The sequence below is a fragment of the Manihot esculenta genome, chromosome 15 (assembly GCF_001659605.2).
Source record: "Manihot esculenta cultivar AM560-2 chromosome 15, M.esculenta_v8, whole genome shotgun sequence".
Taxonomy (NCBI): Eukaryota; Viridiplantae; Streptophyta; class Magnoliopsida; order Malpighiales; family Euphorbiaceae; genus Manihot; species Manihot esculenta.
The window spans coordinates 12646712-12664954 of NC_035175.2; the positions used below are offsets into that span (position 1 = coordinate 12646712).

Here is an 18243-nt window from a genome sequence, read left to right on the forward strand (position 1 = left end):
TACAAACCCAGTTGGACTAAATAATTAATTTTTCAATAAATAATGCAACGGATATATTACAGCTTCAAGCTAAAAATCATTTTCCGAGTTCCTCCATAATACATTTCTCACTCTCCTCTGCTTCCTTCACTAGGCATATGTCTAGCCCCAGTTACATAACATCTTTATAATAACTTAGAACTTGCTTTCAGAATAAGAAATCTATGTCAGAACATTCAGCTAAATAATAAATAGACTCAGCTGGTCAAATGCTATCTGTAATTTTAATTCATTGATGCATTTTATTGACAATTGACAATTTTTGGAACTCGTTTTCATTGCATATCAGAAACAATTGACAATTTTCAAGAATCGAAATTACCTGGGAAAGGAGTACATCGATTAGTGACCCAGAAGCACTCTCGGATTCTTCTAAGGCCGTCGAATGGCATTCCAAAGTAGACGACGTCGCTTCTCCCACATCTCGCTGTCCTGTTTGCAATTCTACTTGTTGATTTGCTCTTTCTTGCATCTCGCGCAAAGTGCTCGACAAAAGTTCCCACCGGTCGATCTCCTTTTGATACTGAGATTTAACTTCAAACGGATCTTTCTCTTCCGTTGTCTCTGATGCCTCTCCTCGGCGATTGGTTCCGAGAGAGGAGGTTGAGCAGCCGCAGGTGGGTCAAGGAGCCGCCGGCGCTTGAGGATCTTATAGGTTAAGCCGTCATCGTCATGGCGGAGCTCCCAGTCATCCCCCTCTTCGGTTCCAGAAGCCATGGCTGCCGAGTCCATAAGCTTGGAAAGCGGGAAATTTTGAAGTAAAATGAGAGCCCTTGTGAGAAAGTTCCAAAACACTCCACTTTCTAAAGTTGTCGTGTGTTTGTGGTGATGAAAGAGAAATGGGCGAGGAAGCTTGTGCCAATTGGGCACGTGACTATATATATTTTTAATTGATTGGACCAAAAAATTCAATTTCTTGCGAAATTAATTGTAAATTATAATACAGTGTTTAAAATTTATTAATTAGTAAAATAGTTTTTTTTTAATATTTTTTATTTTGATAATTTTTTATCAATTGCAAATTTTTTTCAAAAAAATCAATTCAACTTTTTTAACGACTTGTTAATCGAACAACACTTCTGAAGCATCAAACATAGGCAGTCTTCGCGACATCAATCCTCTTGTAGGAAGGATATCCAATGTCATCCACCATTAAATCACCTTCCACGGTGCAAGAGGTCTTTTATCAAAGAAAATGTTATGGGCTTTGATCTAAATACTAGATTTTATTTGAAAAAGAAAATTTAAAATTTTTAAAATTAATAAATTTTATTTTAAATGTATAATAAATATAATTATATTAAAAATTAATTAATAAGTTATTATTTTAAAAATAATTGATAATTTAAAACGGACAAGAAAGAGAAATGAGGATATGGGAATGGGACAGAGGGAAACAAACCTCATTATTCCATTATCCACTGATTTACTTTTCAATCCTAAATTAACATAAAAATAAATAAAATCTTAGATATTTACTCTCTGTCCAATTTGAAGAATTTTGTCTTTTCCTAAGGAAACCCTTCCTTTTCGATTCCACTGAGGAAAATTTCCAACAACGTGAGAAATGATCGAAGTGGACCTGTAGCTAGAAAGTAGGAAGAATCGAGCTTTCTGTTGGAAGAAGCAAAAACATTGTTTATTCTGATTCTGGAACAAAAGGGAAATTAGAAAAAAAAAAATGTCGTCGCCGGACATTGCCGGAATACTGGAGAGCTCGAGGGAGCTCGATCGGTTAAGGAAAGAGCAAGAGGAAGTCCTTTTAGAGATCAATAAGATGCACAAGAAGCTCAATGCTAGTAAGTCTGATTTCAACTGTATTTTTACCAATGCTTATGATCTAATGTGCTTTGTATTTTGATGTTTGGTTAGCCTGACGTTAATGGGTTTCTGTTATATTAATTAGCGTTGGTGTTTTTTGGTTTGTAGTATTTTGATGGGATTTATGTGTTTAGTTTAAATTATGTGTGGATTGGCTTAAAATTCAGGTTATGCTCGTCGTTGTTTGTTTTGTTTTTTCAGAAAGATTTTTGGTGTTCATTGGATTTTTCTAGTTGGTCAAATTCATGAAGCACCTAATTTCTCAGAGAGAGGAATATCATTGTGAATTGTACACCCAGTGTCTCAATCATAACTGATCAACTTGACTCATACAATTTTTAGTTACGTTTATGATTAGGAAAAAGAATTATGATATCTTTCCAAAGGAAGATTAATACAGCTAAGATAAGTTAATCAAAATTGATAAATGGATGACTCCGTGAAGAGTTGGTTCTTTAACAATTTTCTTTGCAGTAAATTCTTTTATTTTACAATATTTGATTTAGGATTCAACACGCAAGAGATGAACATGGCTTCATGTGCTATGAGGATTGTTTTAGATTTATAATTTGAGTATCTTTTCTCAGAGATCTTACATGGGAACTAATTGTTAGTGAAAGTTTGTCTTGCAATGATCATGTGTAGGATCAAATATAGCGTGATATGGAAATTAAATCATTACACTAGTGCATATGAAGAGGAAGACACCTCTTCCACTTAAGTACTTTCATGCTCATTTGGTCGTATGTGCTTGTAATTACATATCCATGTTGGTTGATATAGTTTTGTTGGTGAATCTTATGTAATCAACCAAGATTGCGTTTATTTCGTGTGTTAACTTATTGTTTCTTCATACCTTATCAGGGGTGGAACTAGAAATTTATTTTTAGGGGCAAAAGATAAATACTGAAAAACAATAATAGGTCAAAATTAAATAATATAAAAATTTGCAAATAGAACTAGAACCATAAGAGTCAAAACAAGATTAAAAATATTAAAGGAGTAAACAATAGTTTTTTCAAAAAAAAGAAAATACCCTAAAATTTATAGGTAAAATTTTTAATTTAAATTCTCTCCTTTTTTTTTTTTTTTTTGGGGGGGGGGGGGGGAAGGGAGAGGCAAACAGTAATTTTTAAAAAAAGGCACAAATTTTGTGGGTGTAATTTTAATTCTTAAAACTCCCCAAGACACCACTTAGTTCTGCCCATGTCCTGTATCATGATTCAAAAGTTAGTATACCTGTTACGAGATTCCAGATATAATTGTGTGGATACCACTATATCATATTCCTGTTTAATCCCTCCCCCAGTCCACTGCAGTTGCTAACAGGCTGACAGAAAACTATGCACTGCAAAAGGGAGGCTATTGGTTATAGAGTGTCCTTTATGTGAAATATAAGCGACAACCTATTAGGAATTAAAATAATGTAGAAACTTATGGTTTAAATATCAAGTGGAATTACGAATATTAATCTTCTATACTGGGTCTTGTCTTGAAGTAAAGCCTCAAGCTTTATAGACTTATCCAAGTTGTCACCTTCATGAATCTTTAACGACAGCTTGTGCTGGATAATACACTGCTTCAAACAATCTGACTCTTTCAATAGAGGAACTTGAGAATTTCTAATGCTCAATCATTCCATTAACTGTGATTTGCTTTTATTCTGCTGCTTTCTTCTCAGTAGATAGCCTATCTAAGAACCTAAGATGCCAATAATGAAATGTGACTTTGTTATTTCATGCTAAGTTTGATTCTTTTGCTTTCTTATCCATTCTTTGCCAACCTATTACAGTTTATTTATATTAACTCTTGACTTTTTCATGTAAAGTGCAGCTCCTGAGGTAGTTGAGAAGCCTGGTGATAATTCTTTGTCAAGGCTTAAAATTTTATATACTCAGGCCAAGGATCTTTCAGAGAATGAAGTAACGTATGCATATTAATAGACAGTAAAGCTGATGCTTATTTAATTTCCTTTTCTTCTCTTCCTACCTCTCTCTCTCTCTCTCTGTGGATGCTGAGTTGGGCCTACTTTGTGAATTTCCGTGAAAATATGTAGTACTTGAGTTGAATGATATTTCTGGTTGAATTTTGTAGTTCTGTATGTCATTCAAATAGTTTTCACCAATCCTTTTTTTTTTTTATTTCTTTTTGGAGATGCAGTGTTTCCAATAACCTGTTGAATCTACTAGATGCTCTACTTCCATCTGGGCCTCCAGGGCAACAACGAAGGAGAATAGGTGGCTTACAAACTGTGAACTTAACATACATAATGTACATAAGGATATATTTGTGTATTCTTTTTCTCATCTGTTAGTTTTGTATGATGCAGTCCATATTTACTTGATATTAGCTTTTCACCTTGTCATTTTTATGTTGAAGTAAAAGTGTAAAACTAATTCTTCTGATTTTAGATTTGTAAATTAGTAGAAAAAAAATGCTTGAATACATTGGTAATTACATAAATGCTTCTTTCATTATTTATGGAACTCCAGACTTAATTGTTAAATAAATTGCAGAAGGTAGTGACCAGAAAAGGAAAAGAATGAAGAATGAGTCGGATATCTCAAGGCTTTCCCCTGCCATGAGAAATCAACTTGAAGCTTGTGCTAGTCTGAAGGGTGAACAGGTTCTCATGTAGCTCTTTGGTGACTGGTCATTTTTTAATGTTGCTATATTGATTAACTGATTTTTCTTCCTCCCATCAATTTTTACAACTATACTTCCATTTCATTCTTTCCCACTAAGTATTGGCTTGTTCTTCAGGTAGCGGCTAGGGTCACGGGTAACAATGCTGAAAAGGATGAGTGGTTTGTTGTAAAAGTGATGCAATTTGATAGGGAAACAAAAGAGTAAGTTTCATTCATACACATGGGGTGTTTCGGTTCTTTAGTTGGTGCAGTGGTTATGATGGATGTGTTTGTTATATTTTGATTTCTATTTACTGTTATATACTATCAAAGTGTAATTGCTTCAAGGGAAAATATAGGTCCAGCTAATGTATCATTACCATCTATGCATCAGCAAAGCACATGATAATGTATTGTATAATGAAATCATTAACTACTTCTCTACATGGTGGCTATCCTAATACATCATACCATGATGTGACTTTTTCCTGGATTTAATTTTTATTCATGTGCTTTTGATGCTAGGCTAATGATGTTCATATTTAGCATTAGTTTTCAGGTATTGCTATTATTTTTTATCAACATTCTTGTAACTTTTTATCCTAATATGCCTAAGCAATCACTATATATAATGCTTAAGTAGCAAGTCTTAGCGTTCTTGTGGTGTCTGTCCATGGAAGTCTTGTAAAGTGACCTTCCACCAAACAGGGACTAGCTTCATTACAGTGAAGAAATAATAATGTGTATGAGTTCTGAAAATGCTAAAAAATGAGGTCAATTAGAGATCGCAAAAACCAAAATATTTTTTACTGGATCATCATTAAAAAATCCTCTTTTGTAAGAGGGAAATTTTGGGGAAAAAAGAGAGGAATAAAAATCTCGACTGGCAAATACAAATATGTAAATGTGACATATATTGTAAACCTTTTTTCTCTGAGATGTGTTGGTTGCTGATTCTCAGGGCTTCAATATCTTCCAAATATGACTTTAAGTCGGAGGTTGAGTTTTTCTAGTCACTTGCCACAGTTCAAATCTTTGGCTCATCAAGTCAAGGATTAGTGTTAGAACAGATTATTGAGCTTCCCTGAGCAGCTTGTGGGCATTTTACCCCCTCTGCTCATCAATTAAATTATTCTTACTTATTTTTTTCAGAAAATGCAATGGCACACATGTTGTAGAAAGGTCATTTAAAACCTTCTGGTTCTCTACATTTAAGTTTTTCAACTGGATGTGCAGATTTGAAGTACTTGATGAGGAGCCAGGTGATGATGAAGAGGGTGGCGGCCAAAGGTATATGCCCTTTTAATTGTACTATATTGGCTTGATTATTCTTTGGACTTTTATCTGGTATTGAATATTAGCTATCTACTCATTTCAAAACTTACCTTAAACATGGTATTACTTAACTGACAGGAATGACGCTTATTTTTGTTATTATTGCTTTCAGAAAGTACAAGCTACCCATGTCATGTATTATACCTTTCCCCAAGAAAAATGATCCATCTAGTGTCCCTGATTTTCCTCCTGGAAGACATGTTTTGGCTGTTTATCCTGGAACGACAGCACTCTACAAGGCAACTGTTGTCAGTCCGCCACGGAAGGTGACTGTTCCATCCTCCTGTTTTGATAGATTATGACCAGAATATAGTGCTTGTAATTTGCTTATGAAATTTTATTCTTTGGTCGATTTGTCATCCAATTTTGAATATCTTTGGCAACTCTGACTTGGTACTAACTGTTACATTTTATTATGCATACTATCGGGTGTGCTCAATCAACGAACTCTTCATATTTCCAGAGAAAGACAGACGAGTAAGTAACACGCCGCTTAGATTCATGCCTGGTGGTGTTGTTTATGGAAATGAATGCAGTATCTATTTTATTTCCCCTCTCATTCTGCCTGTTGGTGGAACTTAAACAAAGATGTTTCTTGCTAATTCATTTAACATATGATCTCTAAAATGGAAAATACATAATAAATTAGGCAGGGAGCATATTCTATGTTGATTCTTCAAGCAAAAGACATGGATGCTGTAAATTGATTTATTATTTTGATACGAGTTTGAAACAAAATAATGTAATGGCTATGTGATTTCCAAATGTGGTCTTATTTTGATCTTTCATTCAATCACATTCCTTGTTGTTTTGCTTTTATTTTGTCACAAAGCTGTATAGTGTTCTTGTTGCTGTTGGACAGGTACTTGCTGGAGTTTGATGATGATGAGGAAGATGGCGCTTTGCCGCAACGGGCAGTACCCTTTTACAACGTAGTTGCCTTGCCTGAGGGACACCGTCAGTGAATCCCTGTTTATAGTTGTGTATAATTAAAGTTGTGCAGTGTTGTATGCCAGACAATTGTGTCTCCTTTCTCTTAACTAAAAGGGACACTGTTGTAGCCAACACCTTCCTGTTTGAGCTATAAAATTTCTATAGTTCGACTTTGGTTTGAAAATTTGGGAGTTCGGGTTAGATTTCTTCTTCAAAACTCAAAATGAAAATGCAAGATTGCTATAGATTGGATTCTGAGAGACTGCAAGGGAGGTGAAAATTATCCATAATGCTAAATTTTGGCTTTTTCTTTTCATGGGATACAAGTCTTATGAGCTTGCCAAAGCTGGAACAAGCTAAATGTTTGGTTAAACGCCGATATCTTCGTATAATATAACTTGACCACGAGGTCACTTGAATATGGAGAGTTTTAGATATACCAAGCAATTCTTTATTTTTTATAAAAAAATAAAAATAATTAAAAATATGGCAGATAATTCTTCTGATTTACGTTGAAATAGGATTCTTTCACATGATGCTCAGGAAACTGCCATCCCAAGGTTTTAGTTCTGATTCTGTTCTGTAATCTTCTAAACCGGCGGAATGTAAGGACCGTTGGTGTTTCCGATGTACTTTGGATTTTTTATTATTTTTTCAGCAGTCATCTTATTGGGATTGGTCCAAATCTAAGGAAATATAGATCATGTGCCGATGCCACCCCCTGGAAAGGCATGGCAGTGACCCCTTGATCTCTTATAACACCATCTGGTAGGTGGCTTGTGCAAGTCATAGAAAACAAAACAAAAGGTTATTGATAAGGTTGGTTGAAGATTGCAAAAATCTTGTAAATATGTAGGGTCAGAGATCTTGTAACATGGCCGGAACTAGAACATGGTCATTCTAGTGTCAGAAAAGGGCGGTAAGAAGAGTAAATTAAGTAGTGACCAATGAATCTCAAGAGATAGGATGTCATCAGTAGCAAGGAGCCACTAGAAAAAAAACTTAAGGGAGCTCTCTGCTTTTTAATGGGATTGTTCAGTGCACGAAGAACATTAAAACTATCAAAAATGAAAGAGCATGCCAACCAAGGGTAACAAACTCTAGATTTGAGGAAATGTTTACACGAAAGTGATCATTTATTGCTCTTTCTTAATCTGATTTCTCTGATACAGTGGAAATTTTCTCATGGTCCTTTGACAATCATCCTAAGGACACAAATCACACGCAACTTCAACTTAAAAACTAGCCATTCTACTAAATTCCAGTTCTTTTAACCTGGTTATCCCACTCACTGCCTGTGGCATGCATGAGTAATTGGGATTGGAGGATTGGCCAATGAACCATTCTGTGTATGATTAGCAACCCATTGATTTGCAGCCTGAGAGTAGTGCACACCATCCCAGCTTATAAAGATTGAAGGGTCTTTGCAGGAGGCACCATAGACTTCAGTGTTGTTAACTTTTCCCTTATTTCCACACCATATATGGTCAAAATTCACATGATAACCACAGCAGACCTTCAATGGATCAGCTAATCCTGCAAATTGTGACAGATACAAGATTATAAGAAACCAAGCAAAATCCTCCAATTCCCAAATTCATAACTAAACATTTGACTACTGTTTTGGTTCAAACAAGAACAACGTTGATATTATAAACAAATCTTTCATATTTCTCAGAGTCAATTGGCCACATCTGCTAAATTTAATGACATTTCCTTGCAAATGATTCTTGTTTGTTTGTCAAAATAGGTATATTCTAAATCAGATAATGCCCAGAAAAAAAAGGGATATCGTTTTCCATTCTTGGAAGAGAAAAAAAAAGAAGAAGATAGTTTACCTAGATTCTTTGCATTGCTTATAAGTCCATACTTAGCAGAATATACATCCACATATGTAATTGCAGCTTGTGGGAGCTCTGTCCTTAGTTTAACAATTCTATCCAGAAGCTTGCTGTTAAACTCAACAGCCATCTCATTTTGTGCCTTGACACAGCCATGTTCATCAAGATAACCAGGAGGCGGATTAGAGACATAGAAAAGATTCACAGGCAAACAACCAATTGGACCTGTGTTATGGATCCAAAATGCCCTCCCTCCTTGTTCATATATATTCTGAAACAAATACAAACATATATATACATATTTAAAGTTGCTGTTTATGTGTGAAAACTAAAAACATGTTAGGAAATTACTCAAAGAAATCATCATTAGCATAGGGCGACTTAGTACTTGGACTGCTGAAGCCAATTGGTTAGTGATGTCTGGCAATGCTGCTCTAAGCTGATCAAAGCTCATCTTTCTAAACCCAACAGAAAGATCATTTTGGCCAATATCAAAAGTGTAAAGAGCCTTAGCAAAATCCTCAGGTCTGGGGAGTTTTTGTGCCTCAGGAGTATTCTTCACTGCATATCAAGAGAAAAACAAGGAAAAAATTCAACTAGTTACTCTACGTATCAAAATTTAGAGTTTTGGTTAATATCTAGTAATGATTAGAACCTTCATAGAAGAGATCTCCAGTCCGTGACTTGAATTGGTTAAATTGCACAATCTGCATATCAAGAGAGAAAGGACTAATCCCATACTCAAATATTGTCTCGTTCTGCCTCCTAATGGTTGATCCTCCTGTGGCAAAATTGGCTCCATGCCTGTAATTTGTCCCAATCGAGTTGAGATAGGCACTCAAGTATGGCAATTTCAGCCTCTCAGCTACAGAAGATGCCAACCCAATTAGCACTCAAAACACACAAAGAGAGAGAGAGTGGGGACAGTTTTACCTATGAAGTCTATGACGAGGCGGCCATCAGAATCTCTACCAGCTGGTTTGTGAAAGAAAGCCTCACCATATGGTGCTCGAATTGGCTCAAACGCAGCAGATATGCCGCCAGTGTCTGAATTTGAGTCTCCAAAGTTATAGATTGCTGGGAAATCACAAGGAGGCAAAGTATCACCAACTACACTCAAAACCCATGAAGCCATGAAGCAGACCAGCACTCCCCAATACCCCATTGTCACTTTTGCAGAAATGGAGCTCATTTGACAGGTTTATGAAAGACCCAGAAGGAAAAAGACTTGGTTAAGGACAAAAGGTGTCTCCTTTTATAGATGTTGATGAAGACTCTTGTCTATTGGTAATGGTAAGTGCTAGCTAGGCATGAAAATTCCATTTTAGTGTTTCTTGTTTGATTTGGGCTTCTATCCTGTTTTTATTTTTTATTTTTTATTTTTTCTCCAAGTTTCTATCCTGTTTTCCAGTATTGAAGATTGTTACATCACATTTTTGTTGCTCTCTCGTTCATAGCTTGTCGCTCTTTGGTGATGCGTTCTTGCTGTACTCCATCACGGCATTACCACTGCCCGAGACAAATTTTTTTTTTTTCAAATTAAATCCAGACGGAAAACTCGAAAATTTTAGAGACGACTCAGTACAGTTTTGAAATTAATAAATATCAATAAATTGAGCTTCTTATTTTTAGGATGAATTATGAATTTAGCTAAAAATTAAAAGTTGAGCTTCTTAAATTTGAACTAAAATAAATTTAGAAAAAAGTTTGCTCAAAAATTTTATTTTCAAATTAAATTGAACTTAAATTTAAAATTTTGAATTAAATTAAATTACAAATTAAAAATAATTAAACTAAATATACCAATATATAGGTGAATTTTATTATATAGAGCCTCACTGTTGAGTAAGAAATGCCAAACTGCATTATATAAATTAATGGATGTTGGTCTAGTAGTTGCAATGATAAGGAAAAATCACGTGGGCAGGAGCAAGTTTTTTCCAAAGCAAAATGAAGTCGGTGATATATCTTTCTTTTTTATTTTTTAACAATAATTATTATTAAAAATAAATATTTGAGTCATTGTGTGAATTTGTCGGTATCAATAATGTGGACAAAACATTATAGGATATCAAGTGAGTCCAACGTCTGCTGTAGCTTTTGCCTTGGTCCCCAATCCCGGGCTGAAATTTAGAGTCTTTTGTAAACAGTAAAATAAATAAAAGATTAAAATTTTGCCTTGCTTGTTAACTCTGGATGGGAAGAGTCCCTAATCATCATGGATCTCCCGAAGCACCAACAGACCCAAAATGTACCCCAAAGCCTTCGGTTGTAGATTTCCCAAGATCTTGTCTTGCATGTGCTTTAAAGAGCTCCATATTTGCAAGCGAGAGGAAAACAACAACAACGAGACCACGGAAAAAACAAATCAAGAGAAAGCGCACAAACAAGCTTAGACATGCAGCAAATTTGGCAAGAAGCTGCGGAACAACAGCAACCCGAAAGAGAAACCCTTACAAAAAGCCTTGGTTGCTGCAAAAGGAGGAGGAAATACAACTCCACCCAGTGAGAGGAAAAGTGGGCAAGAAAGGTCGAAAATACGAGAGAGGAAAGGGTATGAAATCCCAAGGGAAGACGAGTGGAAAAGACAAGAGGCTATTGTTTTTGGATCCTAACTACTACGAGCTTTTGATTTTAAACTTGGTACTGGGCTTTCCTTCTTTTTTTTTTTGTTGAAAAAATTTTTTTTTTAGTGTTTGAGATTAAATCTCGTAATTAATACTTCTATTTCTCTATTTTTACGACTCAACACATAAATCTCTCATTTTTTACTGTTCAAATTCGTAGTCCTTCCATCCAAAATAATCGTTTGGGACAAGGAAATTAACAAAATTAACCCTCTTTTTTTTCTTTTTTCTACTCTTGCAGCTTCTTTTTCTTTTTTTTTTTTTTCTTCTGAAATTTCACATCGAAAGAAGGATATTTTTGAAATTATCACATCTCACCTTAAACTCTTGGACCAAATAGTTTAAATGGACGGAAGGACTACAAATTTGGATGAAAGAGAAAGTGAAGAACTTAAGCGTTGGATCGCCAAAATAAAAAAATAAAAATATTAATTACGTTAAATTTCAGAGACTAAAAAATTAGCTCTCTTTAATTGAGGCTATACAGTTAGAAATCTTTAATATTTTTTAATAATCTTTAATATTTATTTTTTCTAAAAGTAAAAAAGTTAATTTAACAAGTATCACATTCAATCAATTAACTTAAAAAAATTTACTATTTAAATGGAAATTAAAAGAGATTTATATTATTATAATTTTTAAATTAGTGTACCGTATATTTAAATTATTTATTTATTTTCTTTAATGTCAATGATGGATCCTATATTTGGGGAAAAAAATCAAGGGTCCCAAGTAAAATTAAGAAAAAACAAAAGGAAAAAGAGGGCATAAGCGCAAAGCACAACGCTGTCGTTTATCTAAGGCAACGCTAGGGCATGAAACAACGTCGTTTGACGGTCTGCTCGTATAAATTGTATGAACACAAAAATTGTCCTCCTCTTCTCTCTCTTCCGGCAACTTTTCTGTTACAATGGCGATGGCTGAAGAAGGGAAGAAGGGAGGAAGGGAAGGGAATAATTTGCTAGGCTCACCAACCTTTACAGAGCTCGAAAATGGCAGGTTGAAGTGCGTAGAGACGGGGCACGAGATGCTAACCAAAGACAGTGAATCATATTCGCAGAGTAAACGATGCCGTTTGGGTCTCATCGACTTTGCTTTGGCTCATAATAAGTCCCCTCTCAATATGTTCAAGCAAGACCCTCTCTGCCGGTAATTCCCCAAGAACCCATCATTTCTTTTGTTTCCCTTTCATTAGGGTTCCTGTTTTCTAGTTTTCCCCCCTTTTCCCGTGTGAGATTATGGCTCTTGTTATTGAAAAATATACGTCCTTTGATATGTTTCAATTTCGTGCCTGATAATTTTGTCATAGCTTGCTTGTTTTAAGTTATTGAGGACACCCTAGTGAGTGAAAAATCCTGCTTTTTTTTCCATGCATTTTTGTGCCTCAGCTAGCAATTTGAACTTGGCGTGTGATAAATGGTGATTGGGCTTCCAATCTTTTCATTGTTTTCAGTTCAAAGTTGATATGTAAGCTGACAGGGGATACTGTAAATAAGTCTGAGGAACATATCTGGAAGCACATCAATGGCAAACGGTTCCTTAACAAATTAGGTTTGTGGATTTCTTGTCAATTATATAGTATTGGTGGTATTCTGAATCTGTTTCTGTCTTTGGGAATGACTGAAATATTTAAAATCAATGATCTTGATACTGAAATGCAAATTACTGTGAGCAGAGCAAAAGGAAATGGGGACAGTTGAGGACAAGCAACAGGAACAATTGAAGTCTAGCACAGATGGGCAGAAGAAGAAGAAGAAGAAGAAAAAGAAGGAAAAGGACGAAAAGCAGGTTCAGGAAATAATTTCTGAAGTAAGGAATTCTTCCGATAAGAACAGTGATTCTGAAGAAGAAGACTTTTGGATGCCACCTGTGGGAGATCGCTGGGACTTTGATGATGGAGGAGATAGATGGGGTTCTGAGGGAGAGTCAGGGCAGGAAAGTGGAGAAGCAAATGAAACAGGTTTGCTGCTTAGCCTTCTTTCTATGTTTATATTCACTTTGAACTAGGCATCAATAATTTGTGTTGCGTATTCCACCTTTATGTAACCAATTAGCAGGATGATGAGAAAAATAGATGATCAAAATGATGATGAAAATATCTCATTGTGGGAGTAATTGTGACCCAGAATTTACAATTCTGATGATATACATGCAAAATTTCCTAATCTGAACTCTGATTTTTCTTCTTTGATACTGAACCTATCTTTGGATACCTTAGCGCAATATTAGTAGAGCTGTAGAATTAGGTTAAACCGTTGTAGTGTATGTCATCAAACACATGATTTTTATAAGATAAAAGTCACTTGTTTTAGCTTATCCTAGTTTACCCGATGAATCTTGCTCATGCCTTCATGCATGCACTTGTACCCACACACACACAGAGAGAATAGATAGAGATTATATTTGTTGATCAAATGTTTTGGCATAGAGCACGCATATATTTAAGATTTTAGTGAACTCTACAGAGATGACATGAGAGCCTACTTTTATGTTTCCGATCTTATGATCAACTTCTTTTTTTTCTCCTTCTCTGTCCCTACTAATTTTGAAGCTTAGTCTACTTTAGAATTAGGGTTTTGGTTTTTCTGTTGTGCCGTGATTTTATTTGCGAGTTGTAAAAGATATGCTATGCACTTGATCTTTGTTTTCTGACAAAATTTTTCCAATCATATGATACAGTTGAAGAGAACAGTAAGGAATCAGATGAACTCTCTAAGCGGTATATTGCTATACTATTTATCTTCTCTTTATTTTTTGAGACTTTATCTTCCTCTTGATCTTGACTTGATTTTGAAACCTACTTGTATTTTTCTACCTTACAGGACAAAGAGAATGTCAATCGAAATTGGACCTAGTAGCTTTGCCTCTAGGAAGAAGAAGAATAAGAAGAAGTGAAGAACTCCACATGTTCATTGCAACTGCAAGAACTTTCTATATGCACCATTCGCAGTGTCAAAAAGGATGTCAGGGACTCTGAGAATATAAGATATTGAGTTGGAAATGTTTCCTGCATGTTGACTAAATTGTAGAAGACTAGTGTGAATTTTTTTATTTAATTTTTTTTCCTCCTTGTTGGAATTTTGCAATATGAATATTCGTAGCATCTTCTTTGGGCTGATAAAGGTATATTTCGCTGCCTTCATCATGTGAGAGATAGGGTGTGCTCCGGTTCTAAATTTTGATAGAGATCATTCTACCATTAACTTTCTTTTCTCCTCTTCTTGATCTGCTGCAGTGTTTCATTTGATCTTCTTTCTTTCTTTCTTTCTTTTTTTATTTTTTCATTTGTGAGAAGAGATTTTTTTGCGGGCATGTCGTTGTTTTGGTAATGAAGATGATAGCATGTAAGCCTGCGTTACAATTAGATCCTGTTGCAGAAAAATTCTGCAACACCGTTTGATAACTCAGAAAGAGAAAAGGGAAGAGGAAGAACTCTAGAGAGAATAAAAGATGAGATAATACTATTCTCATTTGTTACAACTATGAACTCTTAATACTCTTTTGATTCCATTATCGTTTTCTAGGATTATGATTGACATCCGTTTTGCAAAATTTGTTTCTTAATTTCTATTTTCATTCTGTTATTATAGTTCATTTGCATTTAATCATTTGGACAGTCTAAATATTAAACAACGTTTTTTTTTTTTTTCCATTTTACTCAACCAGGGAAAAGAATTTTTACTTTCCATTATGCCGCTTAAAGGTAAATTACAAAAAATACAAAAAAGAATAGAGTCAAAAATAGAAAAGGGATTTGATTAAGAAATAATGAAATAAGCTGGAAGCATGAACTTGGTAAAAAATAGATGCAACTCTTTGTTAATTTCAATCTTCATCAGTGCCAAAGTAACGATCTCCAAACTCCCCCATGCCTGGAATCACACGTAAATCATTGTCCAATGTTACATCAATCTCCGACGTTACAATCTTCACTTTTGGAAACTTCTTACAGACAGCATGAATACCTTGAGGTGCCTGCACAAAATGCTTCAGGTAAAAACAAACCAAGACATGCAGAAAAAATGTGCATCAGAATGACTTACTGCTATTAGATTAAGGAAGATGATGCTAGATTCTGGGACACCTTTACTAAGCAGAAGTGAAATAGATTTGACTGCACAGTATCCTGTTCAAGCATAAATGTGATGTTACATAAGATTATGTTACTAACGAGACAGGTTTGTTTTTCAAACCTGAAGCCAGAACTGGATCAAGCAATAAGACATGGCGACTCGAGATGTCTGCAGGTAGCTTCTCATAAATTAACTGCATCAACATTCATAGCTCTGTGAAAAGGATCATGCTTAAGAGGGAGAAATATCAGAAATGTGAGATAGTGGATCGCACCCACGAACCTGTTTTCCATCGTTGCCCTCTCTGTGGATGAGGATTTTACCGATTTTGATTCCTTTGCAACATGCTCTTAATGCATTCTCCATGCTCTCTCCACTGGTATTAGGAAATGTATGTTTGTTATATCAATGAATTTCTCGTGATAACTCGAATGCACAAATGAAAAAACATACCTTCTAATGACAGATACCCCACACAATCTTTTACAAAAATCAACTCCAGGATATATGGATCCTGCAAACCATGAAAATGAAATATAAACCCACCAAGTTATGAATTTTTAAAGATACTGAACAAGAAAAACACACAAGAGATGTGAACTTTATCAAAGAAACATATCAGATTGATGCCTGATGAATAATGATAATACAGGGATGCCTTTGCTGATAGAGATATGAAGCAAATGATATTGGCAGAATTTTACCAGTTGGGGTTTTGATTTGTCTTTCAGTAAAAGGAAGGTGACCAAGACCATGCTCCACAACCTGAAACATTGTTTCAAACAAAATTACTTTACATTGTTCCAACAGCTCAGTTGTCTTCAAAATTTTCTGTTCATCAAGAGACTACCATGCGGATTAGACGATCAGCATAGAAGACAAAATCATGCTTTGTTGTTTTGACATCGCGAATCAGAGTGTGCATTCCCCTTATCTGAATAAAATTCAGAAACGCCATCAAATAATTTCCTCTTTTACAAGAAAGTAGAAATAAACAGTAATTTTACCTGAAATGTTGAGAAAATAACAAAAACATTTGGATATATTTTGCACAAATCATGCTGGCCAAGCTTTGTTTGTATATGTTGTACTATTAAGTCAATTGCAACATCATTATCTCCTCCCCTAGGGATTATAATGTCTGCATGCTTTTTTGCTGGTAATATAAATTCTTCAAAGCTTGGCTTTACAAATCTGGCATACTGCAAGTCAAATGAATGTAAAAGCTAGTGAAAGGAAATGTCAAAAAAAGCAAAAAAAAAAAAAAAAACCTAAATCCACAAATTGGCTCTTAATCTTTTCATAGAAAACCAGTTGGCACCCTTAATTTTGAAGGAGCTGAAGGGAAGAACTTCACTGACTTGATCAAGCACATTTTGAATATTCCTTCCTCTTTCGACAGTATCTCGTTGAATTCTTCGCGCAAGCCTCAGGTCAGAATCTGCACTGTGAAATCATTGTGATGGTTACCAAGTAAGATATCAACACTAGAAAAGAAAAATTCAGACACACAAATAGCTATGTGACTCAAAAAAAACAGCAGATGTATGAATAAGATGATGAAAAAGAACCTGTGTCAACAAAGATCTTCATGTTCATGAGATCGCGAACCCGATGATCATGAAGAACTAGTATTCCTTCCAAGATGATGACATCTGAAGGGTTAACCTATAATTAACCAAAACAAGTAGAATTGAACCATATGAATAATTTTTATCCATCCAAGTGAATTTGGGGATTCAAGACAATATTCATATCTGTGTTGTGTACCTTTTGTCCTGGTCCTGTACTTTTATGGCTTTTGAAATCATAATTTGGTACTGAAATTGGCTGCCCATTTTTCAAATTTTCCATGCATGCAAGGAGAAGCTCCGTGTCAAAGGCATCTGAAGAACAGGTAGCAATAATTAGTGAGAAAAAGATGGATTTTTATTGTAGATTGATCAAGGAATTTGAGAAAAGGATGCTTAATTAATTACCAGGATGATCAAAATTGTACTCGTGAACTTTTTCCAATTGTTGATGGCTGAGGGAGTGATAAAAAGAATCCTAAAAATGATTGGAAACACCCATGCATGCAAGACAAATAGCAAGAAAATCCATCAAATTAACCATTGAATTTGTAATGAAATTTTTTGATCTCTAACGTTTCATGAACACCATCAAGAAGAACAATGGAAAGAGAAAGAAAGAAAGAAATCAAATTACTTGATTTATAAGAAGGACGCCTTGATCATGCAGCTGAGAAATTATCATATTGCAGACAGTTGTTTTCCCAGATGCAGTCCCACCAGCAACACCTTAATAAAAATTGAAATAAAAATATATTACAGTTGAAAGATATTGAATAAATATAAATAAATAAAAATACCAATAATAAAGGGTTGTTTAGGAGGTCTTGGAGATGTTATGGAGGCATTGGATTGGAGAGACAAGTGATCTTTAATGGCGTTAGCCAATGTAGCTAATGTTTCAGCCTCCATCTTTAAATCACAAGCTCTCTGTGTGAGTGTTTATATATGCTGTTGTTGCAGAGACAGATTTTGGCATTAAAGCCTGTGAGGTGTAAGGTGAAGTCGCAGGTTAAAGTGGCGATTTTAAGTGATTTATCTATTTATGAGTTGTGATAGAGTATGAAGCCTTTGTGATGTGAGATGGAATCGCAAGGTAAGGTGGTGATTTTGTGTTTGTTTTTCTGTGATTTTTGACACAGATGAATGGAAAAGAATAGAACGAATTACGTGGAAACAAAGACGTGTGTAACATATTATTTAAATATAACTATAAAGTTGGTTGGTTTAACAATGATGTGTTTCTCAACAGGAAGACTTCCTATTCAACTTTCTTAAATATAATTAATAGTAGTCCATAAATATTTAAATAAATATTATGGGATACTCAACATCGAATTGAAAGGTTCTGATATGACGTTAAATTTGGATCAGAT

At 34.9% G+C, this 18243-nt stretch overlaps 4 protein-coding genes across 6 annotated transcripts; 2 read left to right on the forward strand and 2 right to left on the reverse strand.

Annotated features, from left to right (window-relative positions):
- Positions 1–1482: 1482 nt before the first annotated feature.
- On the forward strand, positions 1483–7069 carry LOC110600984 (SAGA-associated factor 29 homolog A). 2 transcript variants are annotated; one of them, XM_021737946.2, is made up of 9 exons: positions 1483–1838; positions 3694–3787; positions 4021–4097; positions 4380–4486; positions 4624–4709; positions 5724–5777; positions 5935–6088; positions 6286–6299; positions 6685–7069. In XM_021737946.2, exons 1-9 carry the CDS (start codon positions 1721–1723, stop codon positions 6785–6787), a joined length of 807 nt encoding a protein of 268 aa, XP_021593638.1. In that variant the 5' UTR covers positions 1483–1720; the 3' UTR covers positions 6788–7069. The 2 variants fall into 2 exon arrangements, with proteins under 2 accessions (XP_021593638.1, XP_021593637.1); XM_021737945.2 differs by having other exon boundaries at positions 1486–1838; positions 4377–4486.
- Positions 7070–7872: 803 nt separating this feature from the next.
- Positions 7873–9992, reverse strand: LOC110600869 (GDSL esterase/lipase At5g14450). The gene is made up of 5 exons (XM_021737774.2): positions 9530–9992; positions 9252–9461; positions 8985–9157; positions 8594–8867; positions 7873–8291 (listed from the first exon to the last, which is right to left on the reverse strand). Exons 1-5 carry the CDS (start codon positions 9786–9788, stop codon positions 8044–8046), a joined length of 1164 nt encoding a protein of 387 aa, XP_021593466.1. The 5' UTR covers positions 9789–9992; the 3' UTR covers positions 7873–8043.
- A 2036-nt stretch (positions 9993–12028) lies between these two features.
- Positions 12029–14431, forward strand: LOC110600855 (surfeit locus protein 2). Its single transcript, XM_021737760.2, has 5 exons — positions 12029–12372; positions 12677–12774; positions 12899–13183; positions 13903–13942; positions 14046–14431. The coding sequence occupies exons 1-5, from the start codon at positions 12134–12136 to the stop codon at positions 14116–14118; spliced, it is 735 nt and encodes a 244-aa protein (XP_021593452.1). The 5' UTR covers positions 12029–12133; the 3' UTR covers positions 14119–14431.
- A 461-nt stretch (positions 14432–14892) lies between these two features.
- LOC110600854 (uridine kinase-like protein 5) lies at positions 14893–18003 on the reverse strand. Of its 2 annotated transcripts, none has more exons than XM_021737759.2 (14): positions 17668–18003; positions 17505–17596; positions 17276–17345; positions 17067–17182; positions 16868–16964; positions 16658–16737; positions 16304–16498; positions 16147–16230; positions 16001–16061; positions 15750–15810; positions 15579–15672; positions 15417–15489; positions 15267–15337; positions 14893–15198 (listed from the first exon to the last, which is right to left on the reverse strand). In XM_021737759.2, exons 1-14 carry the CDS (start codon positions 17777–17779, stop codon positions 15049–15051), a joined length of 1356 nt encoding a protein of 451 aa, XP_021593451.1. In that variant the 5' UTR covers positions 17780–18003; the 3' UTR covers positions 14893–15048. The 2 variants fall into 2 exon arrangements, with proteins under 2 accessions (XP_021593451.1, XP_021593450.1); XM_021737758.2 differs by having other exon boundaries at positions 15267–15349; positions 17668–18002.
- Between the last annotated feature and the right edge of the window lie 240 nt (positions 18004–18243).